This window comes from Callithrix jacchus, chromosome 21, assembly GCF_049354715.1.
Source record: "Callithrix jacchus isolate 240 chromosome 21, calJac240_pri, whole genome shotgun sequence".
NCBI classification, from domain to species: Eukaryota; Metazoa; Chordata; class Mammalia; order Primates; family Cebidae; genus Callithrix; species Callithrix jacchus.
Genome location: NC_133522.1, coordinates 35195966 through 35223047, shown reverse-complemented (window position 1 = coordinate 35223047; position 27082 = coordinate 35195966). Strand labels below are relative to the sequence as shown.

The window sequence follows — 27082 nt, the reverse complement described above, 5'->3', positions numbered from 1 at the left end:
TCAAACATAAGCTTATGCCTGAAGAAATCGATTCCTAGAATTCAAGAATCAGGCTTCCAATGTAAAAATGGAGTACCAGTACACTTAAGTAACATGACATGTAAAACACTGGCACTCATGAATTAATTGGCTGTATATGGGTTTATGTAACACATTCTCAAATTAAAAACTGAAAAATAACTTAAAAGAATACCTGTGGGTAACTAGATTTTAAAAAATCTGTTAGCATCTTGGAATAAAAGTAACACTATTTCAATTCTCATTGCTTGATTTTAACTATTCTTGTCAGAGAGATTTTCATAGTTATAAGCCCATGCTGGGAACAGATGTAGCATAAATAAACTCTTAATGTTGAGAGTCAATTTTTTTCACATCAGGAGGAAAAAAATCCTTTATTTTCTCCGTAATGATGCTACATCCTCCCATACTTTGGATGCACTTATCCCACCTTCATGCTTAAGAAGGAAATATTGCATTCCAAAGAAAAGGAATCCAACGATAGTTTTTTTTTTTTTTTGAGATGGAGTTTCGCTCTTGTTACCCAAGCTGGTGTGCAATGGCGCGATCTCGGCTCACCGCAACCTCCGCCCCCTGGGTTCAGGCAATTCTCCTGCCTCAGCCTCCTGAGTAGCTGGGATTACAGGCACGCGCCACCATGCCCAGCTAATTTTTTGTAATTTTTAGTAGAGACGGGGTTTCACCATGTTGACCAGGATGGTCTCGATCTGTTGACCTCGTGATCAACCCGCCTCGGCCTCCCAAAGTGCTGGGATTACAGGCTTGAGCCACCGCGCCCGGCCCCCAACGATAGTTGAGTTGAAACACTGAAGATAAAGTTACTGCTAATGTCCTAGAGCACAGATACTGTGTGGTCACAGCAGCTGCTTTTCAGATGCACTCAATGCCATCCTATCTGGTCTACTATTCAACACAGCCAGTTCTAAGGAGGTGAAATTAAGACATTCTCCCAACAGTGCCTCAAGTCAACTTTGAAACACATGTCTCTAAGGCACAGATCGGGGCTTGGATGAGGTCACAGCCCAGGAGATAGACACTTCCTCTTCACCCCCTTTTCCTCCATCTCTGCCTCCTCCCGCAGCCGCCTGAGGATGGAGCTTGCGAGGGCTTTATATTTCATGGCAGTGCAGAGCGAAGGAGCTGCTACTATCTCTGGTATCCGCCCCAATTATCAGGACCGATTTAACAAGATGAAATAAGAGAGAAACCGCAGGGTCCCGTTCCAAGAATGCCGGCTTGAGCCACACGGTGCTATTTTGCTCTCTGCCTGAGCCGTCGGGTCATAGCAAGCTCCTCCCGAAGTGGATTCCACTCCCTGGAAAAGGCCCCACGGGGAAGGACCCAGCCAAGCAACCCTCGGCTAGGAGCAAAGCCAGCTTAGGCGTTTCCGTTTTCTACTTGGCTCCTGCGTGTACTACTGGCCCCATCCTCTTCAAAAATGTAAGAATTTAATTTTCCTATCCAAGCTTCCCACACAGGAGATATATTTAGGAAGTTAAACATTCTGCACTCCCAGAGCAGTCTTTGTATTTATTCCCTGATTCTCAGGGTTACCTACTTTGGAGAAGGCCGGGTGCGGTGGCTCATGCCTATAATCCCAGCATTTTGGGAGGCCGAGGTGGGCATATCACCTGAGGTCAGGAGTTCAAGACCAGCCTGACCAACATGGAGTAACCCTATCTCTATATATATTTAAAAAAAAAAAAAAAAAAAAAAGGAAGCTCTCTGAATACCTACTTTGGAGAAAGATGGGAGTGTCTGACTTAAATTTACATTACATTTCAATGTCTTAAAATTAGCAAGTATCGTTTGTTAAAACTGAGAGGAAAACACAGTCCAGGCTGATTTCAATATTTAAAAACTCTATTATCTTAGAATTGTAAATATTTTAAGAACTGACATTTATATAGTATCTACATTATAGTACAAGTTAAGCACTAGCAATTATACTACAGAACTTACACATCATATTACATTGGAGTAAAGGCTATTTAAGTCATCTCTGTTGACATAAGCAATATGAAAAGGAGAAAGAATACAAGAATAGCAAACTTTTTGAACGAGCCATGCCCAAATGATGACTGAGCTTCTCAAAAACAGACAAAAAATTCAAGGCATTATTGAAAAGCTCCAAAGTATCTATATATGTTTTCTGTGTGGACATAGCAGTCAAGGAAAAACTATAGTATAAGATACTTTGCAATGTGTGTATAAGAGAAAATGTCAGCTACGTCCGGTGCTCTCTGGGAGAATATATCTTAACCACATTTCCAGATGGATGCTAAAGACAAAGTAGCAGAATCCTGGAATGCTAGACCTCTTCATTTTCTACCATTTTCATTTCTTAGATGTCAAGTGATATATTGATGCAAAACCTAAAAGAAGCTTCTGGAGAGGCTGCTCGGATAATGAGATATTATGGTACAAACTGTGGCTACGAAATTGTTTATTTGTGGAGGTGACATCAGTTTCTGGACTTATCAAACTCTTTAGTTCAGTGTGTACCACAGAGGCACCTGTCACTGTCATCTAAGATGAGATGGGAGGACTTTAGGAGGGATTGAAGCTATCGCTCATTCTGTTTAAAAAAAAAAAAGGCATATTGTTTTTGAAGCATCTTGGCTTAATGAAAAGAAGAGGGCATCAGGACTTCTGTCCCTAACTTGAAAATCCAAGGAGATGCTTTCATTTCATTTTACATGAATAAAAATAAATTACCTACTTTTAAGTATTTCATTCAATAAATAATTTCACCAGAGAAGGAAATTTACATTAATTGAGCAATTATTTTGTCAAGGACTGTGCTAGATCTACTCATTACCATATTTAATTCCCACAACAACAATGTGAGATTGATATTGTCTCCACTTTGCAGTTGAGAAAAGTGAGCTTTTGAGAGAGTAAGTAACATGCTGGAAATGACGAATTTAGCTGAGATCCAAATCCAGCCAACCCATTGCTAATGCCCATGCTTTGGTCATTGTCATTCTCATTAGGATGTTTATTACAATCCTAGTTACCATGCCCTCTACCTGACAATGAAACGTATTTCTCATTCCAGTGTAGTGAAGACCACATTATAGCATAGTTTTGGATCATGTGTAAGTCAAAACATGCTTAAGCAGTAAGACAGGCTTGGTCTTGACCCAAACCCTGGGACTATGAAAGGATTCCACTATCTTTTAGAACAGAGAGAGATCAACCAGAAAGACGCTAAGATCTGAAGAAAAGTAATGGCTGGGCACGGTGACTCACACCTGTAATCTCAGCACTTTGGTAGCCTGAGGAGGGCAGATCCCTTGAGCCCAGGAGTTTGAGATCAATCTGGGCAACATGGCAAAACTCCATCTCTGTAAAATATACAAAAATTAGCCAGGTACAGTGGCATGTACCTGTGGTCCCAGCTACTCAAGAGGCTGGGGTGAGAGTATGACCTGAGCCCAGGGATTTCGAGGCTGCAGTGAGCCATGGTCATGCCACTGCACTCCTGCCTGAGTGAAAGAGCAAGGTTTTGTCTAAAAAAAATTAAAAAGAAAGAGAGTAGTGATTTTTCATTCATTCTTAGAAATGGACATAGAATTAATTGGACCTCCTTTCTTCTAACTATGTCATCTATACTAGCTCTGCTCAAATAGTGTCCCTGATGGACACGGGAAATTTAGAAACCTAGTCCCAAGAAAGGAATCTGCACAAATAGAATTGACCTTCCACCTACCCCTGGACAGAGGCTCAAGCCCCAGAAATGAACATTATAAAGAGATGTTCATTTTAACACCTACCTTCCCCTGAGGTCTCTTGCTCAATATTTTGCATTAATAGAGACATCAACAGAAATGTTTGCCACTGCTATTCTTGCACAAGGCTTTTTTTGGCTTCTGTGAAAATAGAAGCACCATGAATTACATGCTCAAACTTGTCCACATTCTTGGCAAAACAACAGAAAAATCCTGGGGGTCAAATTGGTGATAGAGTATCTACCAAATAGCTATTTTATAGCAGCATTTTATAAACTACCAAAGCATGTGTAATGGGTGTCAGAAAGTCAGAACAGATTTTACAAGGTTATGTTATAACTTCATTATGGCAACCGTGCAAACTGGAAACAAATAAAAAATTGCCACTTATCAAAGTAATTTAAGCAGCCTGTATGTTCCTTAAAAAGCGTAAGGGAAACAGAGGAATAGTAAATGTATTTTGACCAAAATTTGGCCTCAAGTTTCTCATCTGTAAAGTGGAGACATAAACTTATTAATTATTGCAAGGATCAAATGAGATCATATGTAGGGAAACAGCTCTTGCCTAATAGGTCCTCATTGTGCTTCGGTGGGATTTAAATCTGAGGTTTTGCAGAGAATGGGGCTGGTAATACCTGGCATCATTCATTTTTCACCAATAAAATGTTTTAGATTCTGATAGAGGTAATCAAGACTCAGTTCAAGCAAGTAGTTGCAACCACAAGGCACTTCACATGCTTTTGAACTAAACTTTTACTCTTCCACAGTGGATTATGATAGTCAATAAAATTCCAAGAGCCATTACGGTGTGATGAAAGCCCACGGGACTGACTATAAAGATGGCCTGCTCCGTGTAATAGATTGTTCCTTTTATACATAAAGCATTTTCATTGCTTTCAATACAGAGACTTCCTGCTACAGAAGGCTTAAATGTATATGCTTATGCTAAGCATAGAAATAAAAATCTGCTTTTAGATGTCATTTTCTGTTAGATTTCTCCTCCCAACCATCACTGTCTTGCTCTTTAGTCAGCCACTCGTGCCCTGGAGTACAGAATAAAGATGACAGGCAACAGCTCTAGACAGAGGCAACCCTACCCAAATGCCTTGACAACTGGTAAATGTTTGCAACACTCACTTCTACGCTTCACTCAACAAACAAGCACTTACTGAAATGTGTTGTATTGCTGGTAACATTCTCTCCATTCACAAAGAGATAAAGCAATACCATACTTTAAGAGGGAAAAAAATTTCAAAACCCCAAGCCAGAAACCACCCTCTCAACTGCTTAATTCATTAAAGATCAGTGAAGATGAAATAGTTTCATTGGAGTAAAATAATTAAATAGACTTAATTTTTAATATATGTCAAGTGGAATTAAAGCTATAAAATTCAAATGGACCTGGCAATGCTTTAACAGAAAGATGATCTGGATAATTGCCAGAGCTACTGTGAGTCTTGTGGAGAATGATCCACGAGCCAGAGAAGACCATTAAAGTTCCCATAGGAAAAAATTTTGCTCCAATACAAAAAAGTAGAATTAATGATCCATAATTTGAGGAGTGAACAAGAACCTGAATATGCTTTTACTGTTTTATTTTCAAAACATGTTTACTCATTTTCACCTGATTTCCATAAGAGCTTTGACATGACCATAGAATAAAGAGGAAAACATGTGACTAGGGTAAGAAATAACTATTGGGTTGGTGTAAAAGAAGTGAGTTTCAGCCATTACTTTCTTTCATTGATTGATCGATTGAGACAGTCTTGCTCTGTTGCCCAGGCTGGAGTGCAGTGGTGTGATCTCAGCTCACTGCAACCTCTGCCTTCCGGGTTCAAGTGATTCTTCTGCCTCAGCCTCCTGAGTAGCTGGGACTGCAGCCATGTACCAAGATACCTGGCTAATGTTTGTATTTTTAGTAGATACAGGGTTTCACTATATTGACAAGGCTGGTCTTACCTGTCCACCTCAGTCTCCCAAAGTTCTGGGATTCCAGGCATAAGCCACAACACTTGGCCAGTGGCATTACTTTCAATGGTAATCCCAATTACACCACCAGCAGCACATAGCCTTTCTGTGAGAACAGAACCTAAGCAAGAACCATCATTTGCAGTGTGAGCAGACCAGAAGGAAATGCAGGCCGGGCACAGTGGTTCAGACCTGCAATCCTAGCATTTTGGGAGGCCAAGGCAGGTGGGTCACTTGAGGTCAGGAGTTTGAAACCAGTCTGGCCAACATGGCGAAACCCCGTCTCTACTAAAACTACAAAAATTAGCCAGGTGTGATGGCACACACCTGTAATCCCAGCTACTTGGGAGGCTGAGACAAGAGAATCACTTGAACCTGGAAGGTGGAGTTTGCAGTGAGCCAAGATCGCACCATAGTATTCCAGCCTGGGTAACAGAGGGAGACTCTGTTAAAAGAAAAGAAAGAAAAGGAAGGAAGGAGGGAAGGAAGGAAAGGAGGGAGGGAGGGAAGAAGGGAAAGAAGGAGGGAAGGAAAGAGAGAGAGAAAGGAAAGGAAGGACAGAAAGGAAGGAAGGGAGAGAGAGAGAAAGAGAAAAGCAGGCAGAGGGAGAGCTGAATTGTACTTCATGCTTTCATGCTGAAAAGAAGAGATATTGGTGGCGGTAGGGGAGGGAGAGACTATGGTTAGATATCAGAAACCAGGAGAGTTGGATTGAGGACTCTGCATGGAGGATAGAAAAAGAAGGAGACACGATGGCTGATGGCTCAAGAGGAATGTTTAGGGGATGACAGAGCTCTTTTGACACTTGTATGGTGATTAGGGTAACCCTCCAACCCCCTATACAATTTTCAGTAATACCTACATAATGGATAGTGCTCTGTTGAACAGCTTTCTGTTGGAAAGCTAAGACAATGCCCTGGACTGCTACAAAGGTGAGAATGAGGATTCCTCCAAGTGGCCAGGTCACACCTAAATTGCTCTCAGTTGGTTTTTACAGACCGCCCTGGCAGTAGAACACCAGCTCTTCAAAGCTGACCTGGTTGCTCCCAGGTTTTTAACACAGTGCACTGCACACTGAGGTAAGAACAGAAGCAAACAAAAGGGAACATTATCTTGGCTTGTAGAATGGCTCATTCTTGGTTCTTCTTCTACCTCTGTTGGGGGCTGTCCAGGAATAAGAATCCCAAACTCAAATGACCTTAGGACACAAGGCACACCCACAAATGGGAAAAGCTGCTGTGTATATGACAATAGGGTATGTCAGGGCCTGTTGGGAACTGGAGGTTACAAACCCCTCCTAAAGACTTTCAAAATCAATGTATCAGAGAAAAAAAGTGGTGGCCAAGCAAAATGTCTGTGCAAAGGATTCAAGACCCCTAATTAGACTTGTCTAAATGTGACTACAAGGTTAAGTATTCAAGTGAATGGCTGGCCAAGGTCAGTATCCAGGTATTTTTCACAGAACCTCTTCTGAAAGCCATTTTTGCCTGGAATCACCATAATTAATCTAAAGAAAATTAAAATGTCATAACTGAGCTCCTTTCAAATAATTCTGGTGTATTAAAATATCTTTCGACAGATAATCCAGAAACTACGTTTATAAAATATTTTTTCATGGGTCCAACAAGACAGTTTTCAGAAGGTTTAACTTAATTATATTCCATTAAAAGTTGTCAGAGAACTGGGGAAAGGGCAGGGAATACAGAAAGGAAGCTTATTCCAAAGTCTTGGCAAACATGGTAAGTTTTCTTTGCGGAGTTTATCACTAAATCACTAACTCCAAACACAGCCAAAATTGCAATGGTCTGGTGACAGCCATACCAAAGTAGAGCAGGGACCCGTCCTTTGCCCAGGCTCCAGAACGCCTTAAAAATAGGAGCCAGTTTATACTATAAGCACTTGATGTCCTCGTGCCACAGCCAAATAGTCCATGAGGGCTTCAGCCTGACTTCGGAGCTCTAGAAATGGAATCCTTGATGACTTCAAAGCCCCACATTCTGTGTCCAAGTCAGTCCCCCAAGTCAAGCCACTCTCCACCCAGCTCACTACACTTTATGATACTGAGGAGGAAAGAAGAGAGACTTTAGAAAAATCCTTACCTGTAGCTGCTGGTCTAATTCTGGAAAGACCGAAGGAATGGTGTCTTCAGGGGGTGTATCATCTAAAACATGAAAATAAAATGATTCTTCACTATAGAGCTCTTCCTTGTATGAGAGGTGCCCTGCTGAAACCGTCCTTGGACTCCCCCATAGTATCCCCCAATATTATCTACTGTGTCAGTCATTTTCATAACTTCAGTTGGGGGCAGACAGAATGTAAAGGACAATTTTTCTCGTTTTCTGTACAAACAGATGCATGGAGAGCTTAGTTGGCCTGAACAAAATTTTACAAGCAAATATCAGAATCCTCAAATGTCCAGGCTGGTAGTGCTTCAATTAAGAAGGACTGCTTGTCTTTCAGTACTCCTACATCGGCCAAAACCAAAAAATATGATATGCAGGAAGATGCTTTAACAAGGTGCTAATGAGGTGGCCAGAAGGACCTCAATGGGACAGAGAACATGTTCGTGAAAAGTAGAGGCATTCATTCTGCTCTGAATGACTGCAAGCACTGCAAGCTGTGATGGTAATGCTGTCTGCTCCTACCACAAACCCCACGAACAGGCAGTTAACCAGAAACTCGTTCTGGGTTACAGAAACAGGCAGCAACCCAAATGGGGCGTTTCTTTCCAATACACCAGGCAGCACTCCTACCCTGCAGCAGAATTCACAGCTTTGTTAGGGAGCTCCAGAGCCCAGAGTCCAGAAAGACCTCCTGACATGTGCTTACATTGACTGGTTGGCAATAGGCAGCTGTTGCTGGATCGAAAGATTCACTTCTAAGAAGCATTTGCGGAAACCTGGCCAAAATATGGGTCAAAATATTCAGGTCCCCCCCAGATCTCTTCAAGAACATAGTGCTGACCCAGCCTTGGTGCTAGAAAGCAGAACCTCCATTATCTCTAGGTACTCTCCGGCTCTAAGGATCCACTGGACAGTCATTTCCATTCCCTCCCTCAGCACATATACAGTACCCATATACATACAGTATAGATACACATACAGTACACATATATATACAGTACATATACAGTATACATACATATGTAGTACATATATACAACATACATATATATATAATAGATACAGTACAGATACATATACAGTATGCATACACATACATATACAGTACCCATAAACATGCATATACAAGAGATATAGTAGAGATATATATACAGTACACATATACATACATATACAGTACACAATACAACATACACATATACAATACACACATACATATATAGTACAGATACAGTACAGATATATATACAGTACATATACAGTTACAGTACCTACAAAATACATATACAGTACATGTGCACATACATACAGTATAGTACATATACATATGCAGTACATATATATACAGTACATATATACAGTGCACATATATATACAGTACAAATACAGTGCATATACTACATATATAGTATACTTATATGTGTAGTACTCATACCTATACAGTACATAGATAGTACATATACATTGACATATGTACATATGCAGTGCACATACATATATACAGTATACATACATATACATATATAGTACATATATACAGTATGTATGCAAAATATAACGTAAAAAATAATTTAAAAATCAAAGCTATTATAATGTATAATAAAGCAAGAAAATACAGTTTCTGTGTTTTCATAGTCATCACCAAATTTCTTGATTAAAAACAGATTGATGTTCCTTTTGAAGTAGAGGAAGTGATATGTAGAACTAAGTATCCTCTCCCAATGCACTGATGTACAGTCCAGAAAAACATGCAGCACACAGGCGTTTCTGGCATCTAAGGCATTGAAGGCACCGAAGATCATTGAAACCAGCATGGCATTCACTTTGACCAAACCCCTCAAGGGTCATATCACTTAATAGTCTCTGGCATACTTTAGTCGAGTGTAGCGTAACAGTACTTCCATTTAAAAGTGGTTAAAATAATGACAATGCATCATCAAATCTGAATCTGTTTTGTACCGAACCTATGCTAGACAATGGCTGTCCACAGATGCACTGCTACCACTTAACTTCGGCTCACAGAAAAAGTAGAAACTGAGAAATTTCCTGATCCTCTTACTGCAGGTTAGAGGACAACTCTCAGAGGAATTGAGATTCAATACTCAGGCCCTTTGAATGCTCTGTTCCCACTTAGACTAGAAGTAACAAATTCTGTCAATTACTGTGCCTTGTTAAATCCATCCCAACATTTGCAAAGAATTGGAGAAAAGGCAGAAATAATGCACTTGTCACCACTGACCCTTTAGAGGTAGGCTTCATTATAAAACCTTTGCTTTGTGAAACCGATTTTGGTCCTAAGTGCATTTACGTTCACTGCAGTACAAGTTTAATAACCTAGATAGCACAATCATTTTAGCTCATTGGATCCAAAACAAAATAATTTGGCAAAGGTAAATGGGAACATATTATACTAGTGCATCCCAACCCTAATAATCATAGACAAGCAGGCACTTGTTGGAAGGAGACACCACTTCTGTAAAGTATAAGAGCAGCTAAGACATTCTAGAATTCTAAAAGACACCCAGGAATGAACCTCAAGGCTTCCTGAGATTTAATCCACCTTGTCCCCTATGAAGTCACACTCCTTCCTGCTTAATTATAAAGAAGAAAAAAAAAGTTATCCATTTACTTTACTACAGTAATGTAAATAGCAAACACCTGGTATCAACAGACTTAATGAGGCTCATTGTGGAAATCTATATCCTTATTTACAATCACACCATGTCCAGTCGCACATATGTGACCACACTGATAATTTTATAGATAAATAAAGTAGCTTCAGATTGGACTCTTTGAGTTGAAATAAGAGTCTAATTCATTAACATAGAAATCAACATACAATGGATGTTTTAGAGAGTCCAACAAAATAAAATGTCAGATTTTTGTTGAAATTTTTGGATCAGGTTGGATTAATCCAAGCAGGAAATAGCAGCAAAAACAAGAAAACTGAAGACAGATGTACGAAGCCCACCAAGTCCAAAAGCCAGGCTGTATTTCACCGCTTGATGCCATCTGGTTTAGCTGGCATCCCTACCAGCCAGAAATTTCAGGGCTTGCGAAGCTGCTTACAAAGCTGCCCCAAGTTGATGTGTGGTGTGTTTACTTTTAAACAGTGGCTGCCTTCTTTGACGGGTTTTAAAAATAGGCAGATATTCTAAAAGCAGGATGATGAATCACTGGATTGGGCCAAAAGGAAAGAAGGAAAATGACTCAGGCAGACTAGTAGCACAGCTGTTCCAAAAACATTTGGCTGAATCGTTGTAAAACATTTTGACAGTGATACTGGATCAGAGTTCCTGACAGCAGTTAAGTTTGTTTTGACAATTCCAGAAGCTCAAAGTAGACTGTACAGTAGCTGCACAAGAGACCCTCTAACAAACTTAGCTTTTTCTGGAAAAAAAAAAAAGTTGCTAGATATGTTTATAATGGGACAAAATCACAGTGCAAGTATATTTTTATTAAAATCTATTTACCAAATATTTATTGGATGCCTAGTATGTACAAGGCTGGGACTGAGACTCATGCAAATTGGCAAATCACTTTATCATATTTTTTAATGCACATTAAGGAAGTAGTTTGAAGGCTTCCTCTTCAAAACGGCACTGTAGACTTACCAGACCAAGCAAAATGTATCCTAAGGAAAATTTTAAATGATGAAATATAAAGGAAAGAAGAGGAAAATTTTTTATATGAACAGATGTTCACTGCCTGTTTGGCAAATGCGATGTGACTAAGCCAATAAGATAGACTTTCTTATTGGTATCCCAACCATTGCGATGTACCACAGTACATTTGATGATGGGCTCCTTTCAACATCTATTGAGCTGTTGGGTTGGTTTCATGATTATTTTGTATGTAGATTCTCTTCAATTGTCTTCTCTGTGTTTCTCCATAACTTGAATAAATGGAGACATTGGGTCTGTAATCCAAATCCTCCCTGTTATTTAGCAATGAGAGTTAGCAATCAGTTAGCTGAGAATATTGAAGCTGGAAAGGACTAGGCAACCATCTGGTCCAACTCCCTCAGAGTAGAGCTAAAGATGAGGACCCCAAAAAGGGAAGAAGCCACCGTGGCCGGCCGGGTGCGGTGGCTCAAGCCTGTAATCCCAGCACTTTGGGAGGCCAAGGCGGGTGGATCACGAGGTCAAGAGATCAAAAACATCCTGGGCAACATGGTGAAACCCCGTCTCTACTAAAAATACAAAAATTAACTGGGCATGGTGGCGCGTGCCTATAATCCCGGCTACTCGGGAGGCTGAGGCAGGAGAATTGCCTGAACCCAGGAGTCAGAGGTTGCAATGAGCCGAGATCTCGCCATTGCACTCCAGCCTGGGTAACAAGAGCAAAACTCCATCTAAAAAAAAAAAAAGAAGCCACCGTGGCCATATAAGACTAAGGTGTGTCCCCCAGCCCTGGGCTCTTTCCACCATACCACTCTGCTCTTCTTCACTTACTAGTAAATAGGTTCTCAGACTCATATTTCAAGAACCAGTAAAATTTTTCCTAAAATATTCTGACTGGGTGCAGTGGCTCATATTTGTAATCCTAGCACTTTGGGAGACCAAGGCAGGAGAATCCCTTGAAGTCAGGAGTTTGAGACCAGCCTGGCCAACATGGTGAAGCCCCATCTTTACTAAAAATACAAAAATTAGCTGGGCGTGGTGGTGCACTTCTATATCCCAAGTACTCAGGAGGCTGAGACAGGAGAATCGCTTGAACCTAGGAGGTTGCTGTGAGATCCGGAGATTGCAGTGAGCCAAGATCAAGCCCCTGCACTCCAGCCTGGGTGACAGAGCTAGACTCTGTCTCGAAAAAAGAATTCCCTAAAATATTGAGAATTAAAAATAGCATAAGTATCCCTTTATGATAAAGAGAAAATTTCAACACCAAAATCATAAGGCAATCATAGGGCAAAGGAGTAGCCATGATATTAGATAAATTTAACTTTATAGACAAAAACAAAAACACCTCACTGTCATACGCTTCTTTCTTTCTTTATATCAGAGGCGTGAAAACTTCATCAAAGCCACAATAGTGTTCTAAGCAACATCTTCACTGGGTTTTGGAATCAATCATCTCCCCCTCTCACTGTGCTCATCATCGTAGACATTAACTGGGGTGTAGGTTTAGAAGCCCTATATCCTAGTTAAAAAGTGTTTAGAAGTCCTCAGGAGAGGGAAAAGCCATACCCGGGGGACATTCCCAAGCCGACTCCACTCCCCAAGCAGAACACAAGAGGCAGCCTTGCCCAGGATCCACTACATTTGTCTACATTTCCTGCAGTTACAGCTGGCTTCTTGGGCAGTCAACCTACGTGATCACACAGAGTGCTTCTTCCAGATGGGCCCCACGCTTAATTTCATGCTCTGCTATAGTGTCTTGAATTTCTTTTCTTTGTTTCTTTTTTTGAAACAGGGTTTCACTCTTGTTGCCCAGGCTGGAGTGCAATGGTGCAATCTCAGCTCACTGCAATTTCTGCCTCCCGGGTTCAAGTTATTCTCCTGCCTCAGCCTCCGGAGTAGCTGGGATTACAAGTGTGCACCACCACGCCCAGCTAATTTCGTATTTTTAGTAGAGACAGGGTTTCTCTATGTTTGTAAGGCTGCTCTTGAACTCCTGACCTTAGGTGATCCGCCCCACTCAGCCTCCCAAAGTGCTGAGATTACAGGCATGAGCCACCACGCCCAGCCCTTGAATTTTTAAATAATTTTTGAATAAGGAACCCTACATTTTCATTTTGCACCATACCCTGCAAATTGTGTAATTGATTCTATCTGTAGTATGACCTCTGAGTGCTGGTGTCCTGTAAATTGTCCTGCAGGTCAGCAGGGACAGACTGACACTTACAAGGCAAGTGAATCTGGGCAGTGGCTTCAGTGCTGAGGCTTATACAAAAACTTTCCTGGCAACTGTTAGCCTATGAAGGCTCCTAACCACTCAGAACACGGTGGATCAGTACAATGTTCAGTAGGACACAGACTTGCATTTGAATCTCAGGTTGGCCACTTTTTAATTGGTGAATGTGAACAACTGACATAATCTTCTTGAGACTCAGTTTTCTCCTCTGCAAAATGAGAAGACACTTGCTATTGATAAAGGAATGTATATGTAAATCAATAGCCTAAACCCCAGCACCTAGGAAATAACCAGTAATAATAATGAATGTTTAATATAGTTAAGTTTACTTTTCATTCCTTTTCACCATAAACCCAACCAAATGGGCAATGTGGAGACAAGGTAACTGTATGTGTATATATATCAGTAGTGGCAGGAGGTGGAGAATTATTCTTCATCATCTGAAATATACAAAGGCAATACACAGGGTTAAGGCCACTGACACATTACTGAGTTCTCCCTCTGCTACTTAAGGAAGATTTCTCTGATGCAGCCATAACCTCAGGTCTTGTGGATTTAGTCTCTTCATTTAAATCTGAATTTAAGAATCTTCTGTCTGGGCGCAGTGGCTCGCACCTGTAATTCCAGCACTTTAGGAGGCTGAGGTGAGAGGATTGCTTTAATTCAGTTTGAGGACAGCCTGGATAACATGACAAAGCCCTGTCTCTAAAAAAATACAAAAAAACTAGCCAGGCATGGTGGTGCACACCTGAAGTCCCAGACACTTGCAAGGATGAGGCAGAAGGATTGCTTGAGAATGGGAGGTCAAGGGTGTGGTGAGCAGAGATCACGCTACTACACTCAAGCCTGAGTGACAGTGAGACCTTGTCTCAAAAAGAATTTACTTCCAAACACTTTTCATATGAAAGATTGTGAAAAAAAAAAATTAACTTATGCATGAAAGGTTTTAAGTACTTCTATTTTAAATCTAAATTGAAATTAACATTTTATTTTTAGGAATAAAATACGTGATAAAAGGTGGCCAATGCACATTCCTAACATATCAAAAAAAATTTAATTTCTAGATACCTAAGTCCCTATTAGAGTATCATATAGTTTTAAGACACAGCAAAGTCTTTCTAAAACTTTGCTTCCTGATTATTAAACATTAGAGATGTGAATTCTTAAATACACACTGAATTTTCAGGGCCCATAACAAGTATAGTTATAGAGATGAATGTGAATATTAATACAGATATGGAAAAACGTGGAGATTTGGTATGACCCCACAGATTTTCAATTATTTATAAATTAATAAACATGATGTTATCTTGAATCAGCATCTAAAATTGTCAGGCTAACAAGATCATGTCTCAATAGATTGGTTTTGCTCTGCAAAAAGAGACTTGATTTAGTTAAAGACAAACTTTTTTTTTTTTTTAAGAGTCTCGCTCTGTCGCCCAGGCTGGAGTGCAGTAGTATGATTTCGGCTCACTGTGAAATCTGCCTCCCAGGTTCAAGCAATTCTCCTGCCTCAGCCTCCCAAGTAGCTGGGACTACAGGTGCCTGCCACCACATCCGGCTAAATTTTTGTATTTTTAGTAGAGATAGGGCTACACCAAATTAGCCAGGGTGGTCTTAATCTCCTGACCTCATGATCTGTTCGCCTCGGCCTCCCAAAGTACTGGGATTAGAGGCAGGAGCCACTGTGCCTGGTCAAGGACAAATTTTATGTTTCTTGAAAACACTAAGCTATTCACTATTATTGTAGCTATCATTTTGTGAATGTCGTCAATGTATCCTGTTGTTAGAATATTTTGACTGACTTAGGTTGTAACATACTCACTGTCCAAAAAACACCTGCCTGAAAAAGAGCTTATTGGGGCCAGGTACAGTGGCTTATGCCTATAATCTCAGCACTTTGGGAGGCTGATATGAGTGGATTGCTTGAACCCAGGAGTCCGAGCCCAGCCTGAGCAACATAGTGAGATGCTGTCTCAACAAAAAATAAACAAGGCTGGGCATGGTGGCTCATGTCTGTAATCCCAGCACTTTGGGAGGCCAAAGCGGCTGGATCATGAGATCGAGAAATCGAGACCAACCTGGCCGACATGGTGAAACCCCATCTCTACTAAAAATACAAAAATTAGCTGGGCATGGTGGTTCACACCTGTAGTCCTAGCTACTCGGGAGGCTGAGGCAGGAGAATCACTTGAACCCAGGAGGTGGGGTATGCGGTGAGCCAAGATTGTGCCATTGCACTCCAACCTGGTGACGGAGTGAGACTGTCTCAAAAGAATAAATAAAATAAAATAAACAAAAAGCTGGCCATAGTGGTACATGCCTTTAGTCCTAGCTACTCAGGAGGCTGAGGTTGGAGGACTATTTGAGCCCAGGAGGTTGAGGCTGCAGTAAGCCAAGATTACACTACTGCACTTCAGCCTGGGTGACAGAGTGAGACCCTGTCTAAATAAAGAAATTTTTTTTAAAAAGACCCTATTGGAAGTATATTTATTCTTCGGCATACCACCAAATAAAATTGACCCCTTTTTCTCTTCTTTCCTACCACAACATACCAGAGGTAACCTTCCTCCATCAACCCCATGGCCCTTGGGAAGATATTTGTTATCAGGAAGCTTTGAGCTTTCACTTATAACATGGACTCTGCCTCCAAATGGGTAATGAAGTGACAACAGTCCTGAGGACCTGGCTTTGAAACTTTCCTTCTGTTTATTAATTGCATGATTGGAAGCAAGCCACTTCACCTCACTTAGCAAACATTTATTTCCACTTCTGTGAAAATGAGTGGAATAACACCTTCCTGTGGGGTGGCAACCAACATTAAATTGATGAGAAGATGGGAGTAAAAGTACTACTAGGCCAAGCAAGGTGGCTCACGCCTGCAATCCCAGCACTTTGGGAGGCGAGTGGATCACAAGGTCAGGAGTTCAAGACCAGCCTGACCAACATGGTGAAACCCCATCTCTACTAAAAATACAAAAATTAGCCAGGTGTGGTGGCATGGGCCTGTAATCCCAGCTGCTTGGAAGGCTGAGGCAGAGAATTGCTTAATCCCAGGAGGAGGAGGTTGCAGTGAATCAAGATCGTACCACTGCACTCCAGCCGGGGCAACAGAACGAGACTCCATCTCAAAAAATCAAAACAAAACAAATAACAAAGCACTACTCCTAAGTACTCAATAAACACCTCCTTTCTAGCCTTTCTTCACAACTTTAATACATCCCAACCAATAAATCCTATGGTATCTCAGACTCTTCATTTGACACCAGGATAATAACCCCAAGTGGTTAACCATAGTGCCTTGCTGATTTTATAAGTATTTGATAATTCATTTTCTACTATAGTTCTCAACTCTGTGCTCCATCAGAAATGTAAATGTAGGAGACACTCACCTTCCACTCTGCCCTTAAGGCACTTTTGACTGAATGTTGTCACTGCATGCTGAGACAACTTTAAATGTAAGCTCATGATGGGACAGAAGGTGATTTGAGAGAGTTCATAATGAGTGTCTGAGCCTCGGTTTCTCCCAAATGCCTTGTTCCTGTGTTTAAAACCCCAGTGGGAACTTTATCCCTTGACTTCCTACGGAGTTCCCTGTTAATATACCCTCCTCCCAAAAAAGAAAAAGCCAGAGACGGGGATTGGGTGCAGTGGCTCAAGCCTGTAATCCCAGCACTTTGGGAGGCCAAGGCAGGCAGCTCACCTGAGGTCAGGAATTTGAGATCAGACTGGTCAACATGGGGAAATCCCATCTCTACTAAAAATATAAACATTAGCCAGGCCTGGTGGCATGTGCCTATAATTCCAGCTACTTGGGAGGCTGAGGCAGGAGAATCGCTTGAACCCAGGAGGTGGAGGTTGCAGTGAGCCAAGATTCACCACTGCATTCCAGCCTGGGTGACAGAGTGACACTCCATCTCAAAAAAAAAAAAAAAAAAAAAAAAGAAGAGATATAAAAGAGGTAAAGTCAATATTCATTTACAGCTTAGTGTGAATGAGGCTTTGCAGAGTCATTCGAGAGAACAAGGATTAAAAGTATGGAGAGAATAGATTACTAGAAACCCTTCAGATCCTCAGGAGGCTGGAGAGAATAATACTGAAGGCAGAAAAAGTTGAAGGAAGAGGACAGTGACAAAACACACTGCGGCTGGTCCAAGTGCAATGGTGTTTACAACTAACTGATCACAACCAGTTACAGAGTCATTTGTTCCTTCTCTGCTCCAGTGCTTCACTTGACTAACCTTTAAAAAAATAATAAACAAAAAGCCCCTTTACCTGCACCACAATTTTGCTGAGAGCCAGTTTCACAAATGCACACGAAAAGACTTCACATAATACCCAACTTGTTGCATTAGATTAGAAGCTAGCTATTGCAACTACTCCCTGTAACTCTCCCTCCAACACAAAACATTGCGATATTTGAGGAGAAAATAGTATTATTTAAAAGAGTCACCAATGGTATGCGTTCTGGATTAAAAAAAAAACTTAAGTGTCATACAATCAATATCCAGATATAAAAAATTTCTAATAGCTTGAAAGAATTTTTTTGAGATATGGTCTTGTTCTGTTACCCAGGCTGGAGTGCAGTGGAGATCATGGTTCATTGCAGCCTCAATACCTCAGACTCATTCAAGTTCCCCAGCAGCTGGGACTGCAAACATGCACCACCATGCCCAGCTAATTGTTTTTTGTTTTTTATAGCAACAGGTCTCATTATGTTGCCCAGGCTGGTCTTGCCTGGCCTCAAGTGATCCTCCTGGCTCAGCTTCCCAAAGCGCTGGGGTTATAGGTATGAGCCACCATGCCTGGCCTGAAAGAATTTTTTCAAATGTTAAAAGCTACCAGCTTGAGCTGATACCAGTATTCTTTTTTTTTTTTTGAGATGGAGTTTTGCTCTTGTTACCCAGGCTGGAGTGCAATGGCGTAATCTCGGCTCACCACAACCTCCGCCTCCTGGGTTCAGGCAGTTCTCCTGCCTCAGCCTCCTGAGTAGCTGGGATTACAGGCACGCGCCACTGTGCCCAGCTAATTTTTTGTATTTTTAGTAGAGACGGGGTTTCATCATGTTGACCAGGATGGTCTCGATCTGTTGACCTCGTGATCCACTCGCCTCGGCCTCCCAAAGTGCTGGGATTACAGGCTTGAGCCACCACGCCTGGCCGATACCAGTATTCTTGACTCTTTCTAAATAAAACAAAAAAACTATGCTAAAAAATGCAAAAGACAGAATTCCAAAGCCAAGGTCTAAATTTACAAGGAGTGTGCCAGATTTTAGCTTAGCTAAAGATGAAGAAAAGTCTCAAATAATTAATATGAAATCCTAATGTCTGTCCAACTCTAAATTCCCTCTAACCAGAGAAGGGCCTGTGATTCTCGAATAACCCAAGAAGTGGGGTTCATATTTTTCTTCTGTACTTTTTCTATTAAGAAAACTAATTCCATGAAGTTTCCAGTTTAGGAAGTTTTAACTCTTTGAAATTCCCAGTTTAGAAATAATACTGATTATATCATTAGCTTATCAAAGATAGGCATTACTGTCTCTAGGAATTAACATTAGCTAAGTATTACCTTTCAAAGCATTCTGATGATAGGCTAGAAATACTGACTGTATTTTAGAGAAATAACAATATATGTGTGTATACACACACACACACACATACACATATTTGTGTTCTCCAAAACCTTGCTTCCTTTATTTAAGGATCCCTGGAGGTCCATGTTCTATTCAAGGTCTTATGGCTCATTCTGCTATCACTGAACAATGACCAACCCCTCATCTCCCAGGGCCAGTCTGTCACCAAGTCCTTTCAACCCTTCTTTCAAAATAGACTCTGAATTCAGTCATCCCATCACATTATCTAATGCAGGCTCTCATAACTTTGTACCATTATAAAAAGCCTCTTCTATTCTCTCATCTCTCCACATTCCAGACTGTTCTACCACATTTTGACCATTTTCATCATATTATTCTCTTTTCTAAGGACTTTTGACTCTTTATTGCTTTTGATCAAGTCCGAACCCTTTTGCTGAACTTTGAAAACTGACTTGGCAACCCTGGTCTATTGTTGTCTAAACAGGTGCCCTATGTAAGTGTCCAAAACAATGGCTGGCTCAGTAGGGCTCGGCAGACCACGTGCTACTCTTTCACAGTTCACACCTTTGCTGCAATCGACTAGTTTTAGTCTTTTCTGAAGAGACCATGTTCTTCCTGACTCTTAAGTTTTGCTCCTGCTTTCTGTTTAGAGTGAAAAGAGAAAACTAGTTAAAGGTATGTAACCCCCTTTTTTGTGTCTAGTACCCAGGAATGACACCTTTCGTGTGCTGCCCCTCTATACTCTACCTGCCCTCAAGCTCACTTTGACTATCACCTCTGCCAAGAAGCTATTACTAATGGCTCTGGGTGACACAGACTTTTCTCCAAATATCTTTGCTTTATAAAGCCCACGGGAGGTCATGCTGTTCTCTTCCGCACATCCCACCCACCTTTGGCAGAGTGCTGGAAACACTGAAACCAAATAAATTCAGCTAATGGATGAGAGGAGAAACAGTCTACTAACTGCATAACCATCCCTAAATAACTTGCAATAAAATTTACCTTGACATCAAGTAGAATGTGAGATGGGGGTGAGACACACAACTGCTTAGTGGTTTACATTTCCCTTGATACTCCACAATCAATTATCATCATTTCAGGGATTAGTTGAATGCTTAATTTGTATCAAGCACTCTGCTAAATACTTTACCTATAAGGTATCATTGCCTGCTTATTACAACCCTGTGAATTACTACTATATGCATCTGATAGGAAACGGAATTTCAGCAAGGTGGAATGATAATACAAATAGTGTTGGAGGTAGGTCTAGAAATCATGCCTCTCTGGCTCTAAAGCCTATGTCCTTAATCCCTACACTAAATCATCTCAGCAATATATAGTCCTGAAATGACTGGATGAAATGAGCACTAGACTAGGCTTATTAGAAATGAACATAGCAGGCCAGGCACAGTGGCCTGTAATCCCAGCACTTTGGGAGGCCGAAGCAGGCAGCTCACCTGAGGTTAGTACTTCGAGACCAGCCTGGTCAACATGGTAAAACCCCATCTCTACTAAAAACAAAAAAATTAGCCAGGTGTGGTGGCATATGACTGTAATCCTAGCTACTTAGGAGGTTGAGGCAGGAGAATCGCCTCAGGGAGGTAGAGGTTGCAGTGAGCCAATATAGCACAACTGCACTCCAGCCTGGGTGACAGAGAGACTCTGTTTCAAAGAAGAAAAAGAAAGAAAGAAAGAAATGAACACGTCAACATTCACAAGCAAAGATGCCTCCTTTTCTCATGGACTCTGCTTATTCATCAACAATAAATTCAACAACATAAAATTACTCCCAAAAAGACAACCTAGTGCCTTCCTTTACTATGAAAGTCTAGGGTGTTTTCTTTTGTTTCCCCCTAAATGTGTGGTCTGCAGGCTACATGCACTGGAATTCAAAAGGCATGCGCAGCTTGCTTGATGGCAAGTGTTTTCCTGGGTGACACTCCACATGTTCCTTACTCAAGAATTCAAAGGGAGTGTCCCAAGTATCTGCAAAGCAGCTTTTTGTTCACTCACAGTCACATGTATGTGCAAAAATACAGAGTCCTGGGCCCTGGCTATTCTTTGAAATCTTGCATTTGTGAAATGCATAAAACACAGGAGGGACGTTTCTGTTTCTTCTTACAACAGTAATGGGTCTCCTGAATCAGAATATATAAGAGTGCGCCCTTAGAACACATGCTTTTGATGAGTGCTCTCAGGTGATTATTTTAATCAGGAAAAGTTGACAAACACTGAACCTCAGCTCCTGCCTGATGTTCTCTAGGTAGGTGCCCTTTCTAGAGATATGGGGACACATTGATGATAAGATTAAAGTAATTACTTTTGGGAGTTTTTTTTCATAAGTATCTTTTGGTAGGGCTAGAGGGTAGGAATTATTTAAAACAAATTATAATCCCTTTTTAAGGCTATCTATTAAAAACCATGAATTTTGAAAGTGGACATTCTAGAGTCATTCAAAAGGAAGAGAAAGAGACTGGAACAAACCAATCTAAATTGATAGATGAAAAACATCTGTGAACTCCTAGTCAGGGACCAAGAAAGTTCAAAGAATGGTGAGAAATTAATTGGAAGTTGTACATCTTGTACTTCAAGAAAGAGGCTATTCATGCAAACCAAAGATGGAGATTCACCTCTCCATGGCTCTTTTCTGTACGTAAATTAAATTCTGTTAAACTGTTGACAGGGGAACAGTACATTTATTTGGGCCAGAAGTATAATGTGATAATATTGCTTGAGATAAATAAGCTTTCTGTACTGAAATTTCCTTTGTAAGGCTGTTGATTGTAACAGAGCATGTTCTGCTCACATGCAGCATGAGCAAAATAGAAAGGAAATTATACATTTTCTTTCCCTCTGGATTTTGGGTTTGCATGTGTGTGTCTTCAGAGCTAACCACTCAAGATGCCATGAAAAGCATTATCTCTTGAAATCTTGCATTTACGAAATGCATAAAAACGGAAGGGGCCTTCATTTTTCCTTTTAGAGAAACAGCATTGTAAAATGGAGAAAGTCCAGACATCAAGCCTAGGGCCCTGATTTCAGAACATAACTCTGTTACTTACAAATGGTGCGGTTGCTGTGTGGCAATCTCTGTCTCTGTGCATAAGGAATACTAATGCCTACGTTGCATGGTTGTTTTAAGGATCAGAGATAATACAGTCGATACTTAATATGATAGAGAAGTACAGTTAATGACAGTTGCCATTTCTACGTGGGGTGGATTGATTTGCCTGTTGGGAGGATTTCTTCTCACCGCTGTCTTGCAGAGTGACCCTGAGTGAGGACATAGTGCAACATCAGGTCATGGGAAGAGGTTTGGAAAAATAGATTATGAAGAGTTGAGCCTTCACCGCTTCCTACTATGGAATACATCCTCCACTGGAGACAACACAGTCTATGAAACTCCAGGATAAATGTGTCACCTGGCATAGTAACCCCAAGCCTGCAATGGTTGTGTGACATCAGATTTCACAGAGCTACTTACTTTGCATTATTTTGGAATTATCCTGTCCCTTTTCAATTTTTACTTTTATAAAAAATAGACATGATGTCTCCCTATGTTGCCTGGGTTGGTCTCCAAACTCCTGGGCTCAAGGGATCCTCCTGCCTTTGCCTCCCAAAGTGCTAGAATAACAGGCATGAGTCACCATGCCCAGCCAATCATAACTTTTAAAGCAGTATCCCTACATAAGCATTGTAGGGTCAGACAGACAGTCCTCAAAAGACCCAAGGTTTAAACGGTAATGTTGTTTAAGCATGTGACTTTAACAGATGATATTAAACTAAGAGCAATGGCAGATGCCAGTGGAAGAGAGCCAAGCCTTCCTTTCCTCCGGCCACACAAGGTCCGTTGTTCAAAGTGGTGCAATTCAATATGTATGTTAAGAGGTCACTGAGGGGACCCATGATGAAAAGCTCTAAGTATGGCAGCTTCACCTTAGACCTTACTATTTCAAGAGGCTCCTCCTCACCTGTCCCATTCATTATTCCTGCTTAAATCTGTTGCTTTAGCCAGAAGGGTGGGAGCACCAGTGAGAAACCAGCATTTCAAACTTAGGCTTCAGCAAATATTGCTGGAACTGGAACAGTGATATTTTCATATTGCCTAACCAACTGTCAGCTCCTAATAAATGTTTCCTGGTGCAGTTTTAACAATAACACACTTTGCTATTGTCAGACATTGTTATAGCTCAATGAATTTTATTCTAAAAGAAAGCTAGAATGGAGAGGGAGGAGAAAAAAATGAGTTAAAATGGCCCAAGGATTCAAGGTAGAGGAAAACATCATTAGAGGCATTTCTGGAAGCCACCATCTAACAACGCATGATGAAATATCACATTTCTCATCATCAAGTCATGCAAACATGCAACTTTAAATTTTCCACAGAGATGTAGCATTAGAAAAGATGCTAAAAAGGTGGGGCATGAGGGAGACAACCCTTCTTCCAAAGCAGACTATACCTGAGGCGTCATTGAGGCTAAAGGCGATGCGTACAGGCTTGTCGGCAGGTACCCTGGCTGTGCTGATCATGTGGGCACCTGAGCCTCCGCCTTCTCCTGGGTCTTCCAGCTGTGAGAGCAAGAGAGAGCCATTGTCACTTTACCCAGTGTCATCCTCCTGAATACTCAGAGGCCCTTGGAAATTAGAGGTAAAGTTATTAAGTTTAGTAAGCATTACCTGCTTATTCTAAAGATACTCCTAGTTTGGAGCTTTCTTTTTCTGTGTCAGAAGTATTCACCTGCCTCATTTAAATCTTTTTTTCTTTGCTCAAGAAAAAAATTGCTTTTGCAATATACATCTAGAATTAATGAAATATGGGAAATATCTCTACCTGCCTTACTTGCTCAGTATCCTTTCACACTGACCAGTTCAATCCTGGCCCTTTAAGGTCATATAAAGTATTTTATTTTCAATTCAGGAGAATAAAAAGAGATATAGTCTTAATAAGGTATCAGATGGCTTGAGATTAGACTAGCATTTCACGCTCAAAATCCTAAATTAAATCTGAATTATTAATCTGAGAGTGGTAAAGAATGAGTTTCATAGAATCATTCAAAGAATACCAAAAATTCCTGGGTGTGGTGGCTCATGCCAATAATCCCAACACTCTGGGAGGCTGAGATGGGCGGATCAACTGAAGTCAGGAGTTCGAGACCAGCATGGCCAACATGAGGAAACCCTGTCACTACTAAAAATATAAAAATTAGTGGGGCATGGCGGCAGGCACCTGTAATCCCAGCTACTTGGGAGGCTAAGCCAAAAGAATTGCTTGGACCCGGGAGGCGGAGGTTGCAGTGAACAGAGATCACGCCACTGCTCTTCAGCCTCCAGATGGCAAAGTAAGACTCCGTCTAAAAAAATAAGTAAGCAAATGAAGAATACCAAAAATCACTTTAAAATATCTCAGTTATATTATGAATATCATGTGCTTAAATATCTGATTAACTACCTGTAAATCTATCAAACATTTCTAAGGTTGCACATCTTAACAATCTATGATAAAAGCAAAAGACAAAACTCAAAAACATCCTATAGATATTCTACTCCATCTCTTAAATCATCATTTAATTAATTAATTAATGGAAAAAACATCCTGCAGATAAAATAGAATGGGCAAAAACACATGAATATTTCTGTGTTATAATCAGAGAATTTAGCCCAAATATATTTTAACCAAGATATTTGATAATTTGATGTCTATAGGGAACTAGGATAAGATAGATATAAACACATAATATCTTTGTTATTTACAAACATATATTTAACTTTTCTATTTTTAGTCCCTCCTCCCCTAAACCCTCTACTTTCCTTCTCATGTAGACAGTAAACCAAAAAACCTGAATGATATTTTAAGAGAAATGTCTCTAAAAATGGCAAAGTATAAATAATCTCTTTAGCCATCCTTAAAGAGACTCTGGGAAATGCTTTAGCTGGACATTTTCTCACAGCATGGTTTCTGACTTTTTCCCATAACTTTTCTCTATCTAAAAATAGTGTCCAGAACACTGAATTTTGTTTTTAAAAGTATTTATAGAGCCAAAGCCAATGCATATATATACATGTATATTTAGACATACATACATATGGAATCATCTTACCCAGCATATGAAAAAAGATAAGGCTTATATTAAAACCCTACTATAGCTCTGGAGAAAAACCAGCAACTGTGTATCACCCAGTTAGAATCATAATTTGGCCCATTTATTTAGCACAACAAGTAGCAATGCACCAAAAACCTCTCCACTGTCCATATCCTGTAATTCTAAGTTAGAAAGAAATAGTAACACGAAACATTTAATTTTTAAAAAGAATAATATATCTGTTATTTGATTCAGGATTTGTTTTTTCTTAACTCGACCACTCTTTTGTCCAATCTTGTCTGCTTAGAATCAAGCATTTTATTAGCATCTGTTCCTAGGGAATGGCACAGATTGTCTCAAATTCAACAGACCAAACCATTAAAATTTCCTAAAAGTTTTAGCTAAAAAGAAAAGTTTTACTGTTATGTACTGTACAATCACCAAACCCCTTTAGCATAAACATCTAAGGATGGAAAGCTGCACTCCTCTTTTGCTAAATCTCCCAACACTTGCCCACACCAAGAAAGCAAGCACAAGAGGTAGAAATTTGCCTCATGGATCTTGTAAATAAATAGTCCTCTGGTATGGTTTCCAGCTACAGGAAATGGAATTAATAAACACAGCTAATTAGAGTCCCTCCCCTCCACTCAATGGAGAACATCTGTCTGCCTGTGAAAGGATGGCGGCGAGACTGAGTGGACTTTGAGCTCCACACCACATTGACAAGAGCCCCTAGACCAACTTGCCTTTTCATCACACCGTCTGGGGAAACGAATCACAGGTTCCTTCTCTCGGCTACAAGCTGTAACAGAGCTTTGGTTAAGTTGCTGGTGATCCGAGCATTTAGTTCAGTTTTCACACCTGTTGGCTTACCTCACTTAGTAGAGTGTCTGCACTTGTGTAACCCAGAGCCAGCCACTGCCTTGGCCAGTCGTTGCCTTTGTGGAGTAGAGACTCAGTGAGAGACCAGCCTGCACCTGCTGCATAGCAGCCACTGACAATCTGAGGAGCGGAGACAGCTGTCAGGGCAGCACACTGCTACCTGCTCTGCCCCAGACCCCAGCGTCCCATGGGACCTCCCTTCCCTTCCCTTCCCTTCCCTTCTGCTTCCCTCCACAACCCCTCTCTCCTTTCCTTGCCTCTCTAACAGCCAGGATGTTGTCATGTTTCTAGAAAAAGCAAGAGCAAAAGAAAACCCTCCTCCTGTCAGAGGCATTGATAAACAGCAAATTGTGGAGAGTCCAAATGTTTTAATTCATTAGTCCTGGCAAACCTAAAATACAAACAGACTTGCTTCACAAGACAGGAATGTCTTCAGCGTGACCCAATCGGTGTCTGTGTCTATTCCAGCAAACTGGCAAAGATAGCATGACTCCAGTCAGCAAAAATGTCGGTCGCTCCAATCAGCTTAGCCAGACCCAGCCAACTTGGACAGGCCACAGGCCAACTCTCAGATGATAGTGCGATGATCCTGGTTAAGAATGTGAGGTTTGAGGTTGAGCCCATGTTGGGCTTGATGACTTGATTCATTCTTCAAATGCAACCAACCACAAAAGGAATCAATGGTAAATAGAAATGGAGCATTAGGATCAGTCAACCTTCTTAAAAACTGTAAACTTGGATGTCATTGGTACTTAAAAATAATTGAATTGTAATTTTGAGATTAAATAAGTAAAATAAATATTAGGAGAAGGCAAAGATAAGCCACAG

The 27082-nt window shown here is 40.7% G+C and overlaps 1 protein-coding gene across 3 annotated transcripts in view; it reads right to left on the bottom strand.

Annotated features, from left to right (window-relative positions):
* MAP3K7CL (MAP3K7 C-terminal like) overlaps positions 1–26520 on the bottom strand; it is a 46755-nt gene extending 20235 nt beyond the window's left edge. The window contains exons 1-3 of one of the 3 annotated variants that reach the window (XM_078358432.1): positions 26246–26520; positions 23753–23861; positions 7820–7881 (exon numbers count right to left, since the gene is read on the bottom strand). In XM_078358432.1, coding sequence (XP_078214558.1) covers positions 7820–7881; positions 23753–23822 — 132 coding nt within the window. In that variant the 5' untranslated portion in view covers positions 23823–23861; positions 26246–26520. Of the gene's footprint in view, positions 1–7819; positions 7882–23752; positions 23862–26118; positions 26194–26245 lie in introns of those variants that run through there. The other 2 variants (XM_008986545.5, XM_017967227.5) reach the window with 2 other exon arrangements.
* Between the last annotated feature and the right edge of the window lie 562 nt (positions 26521–27082).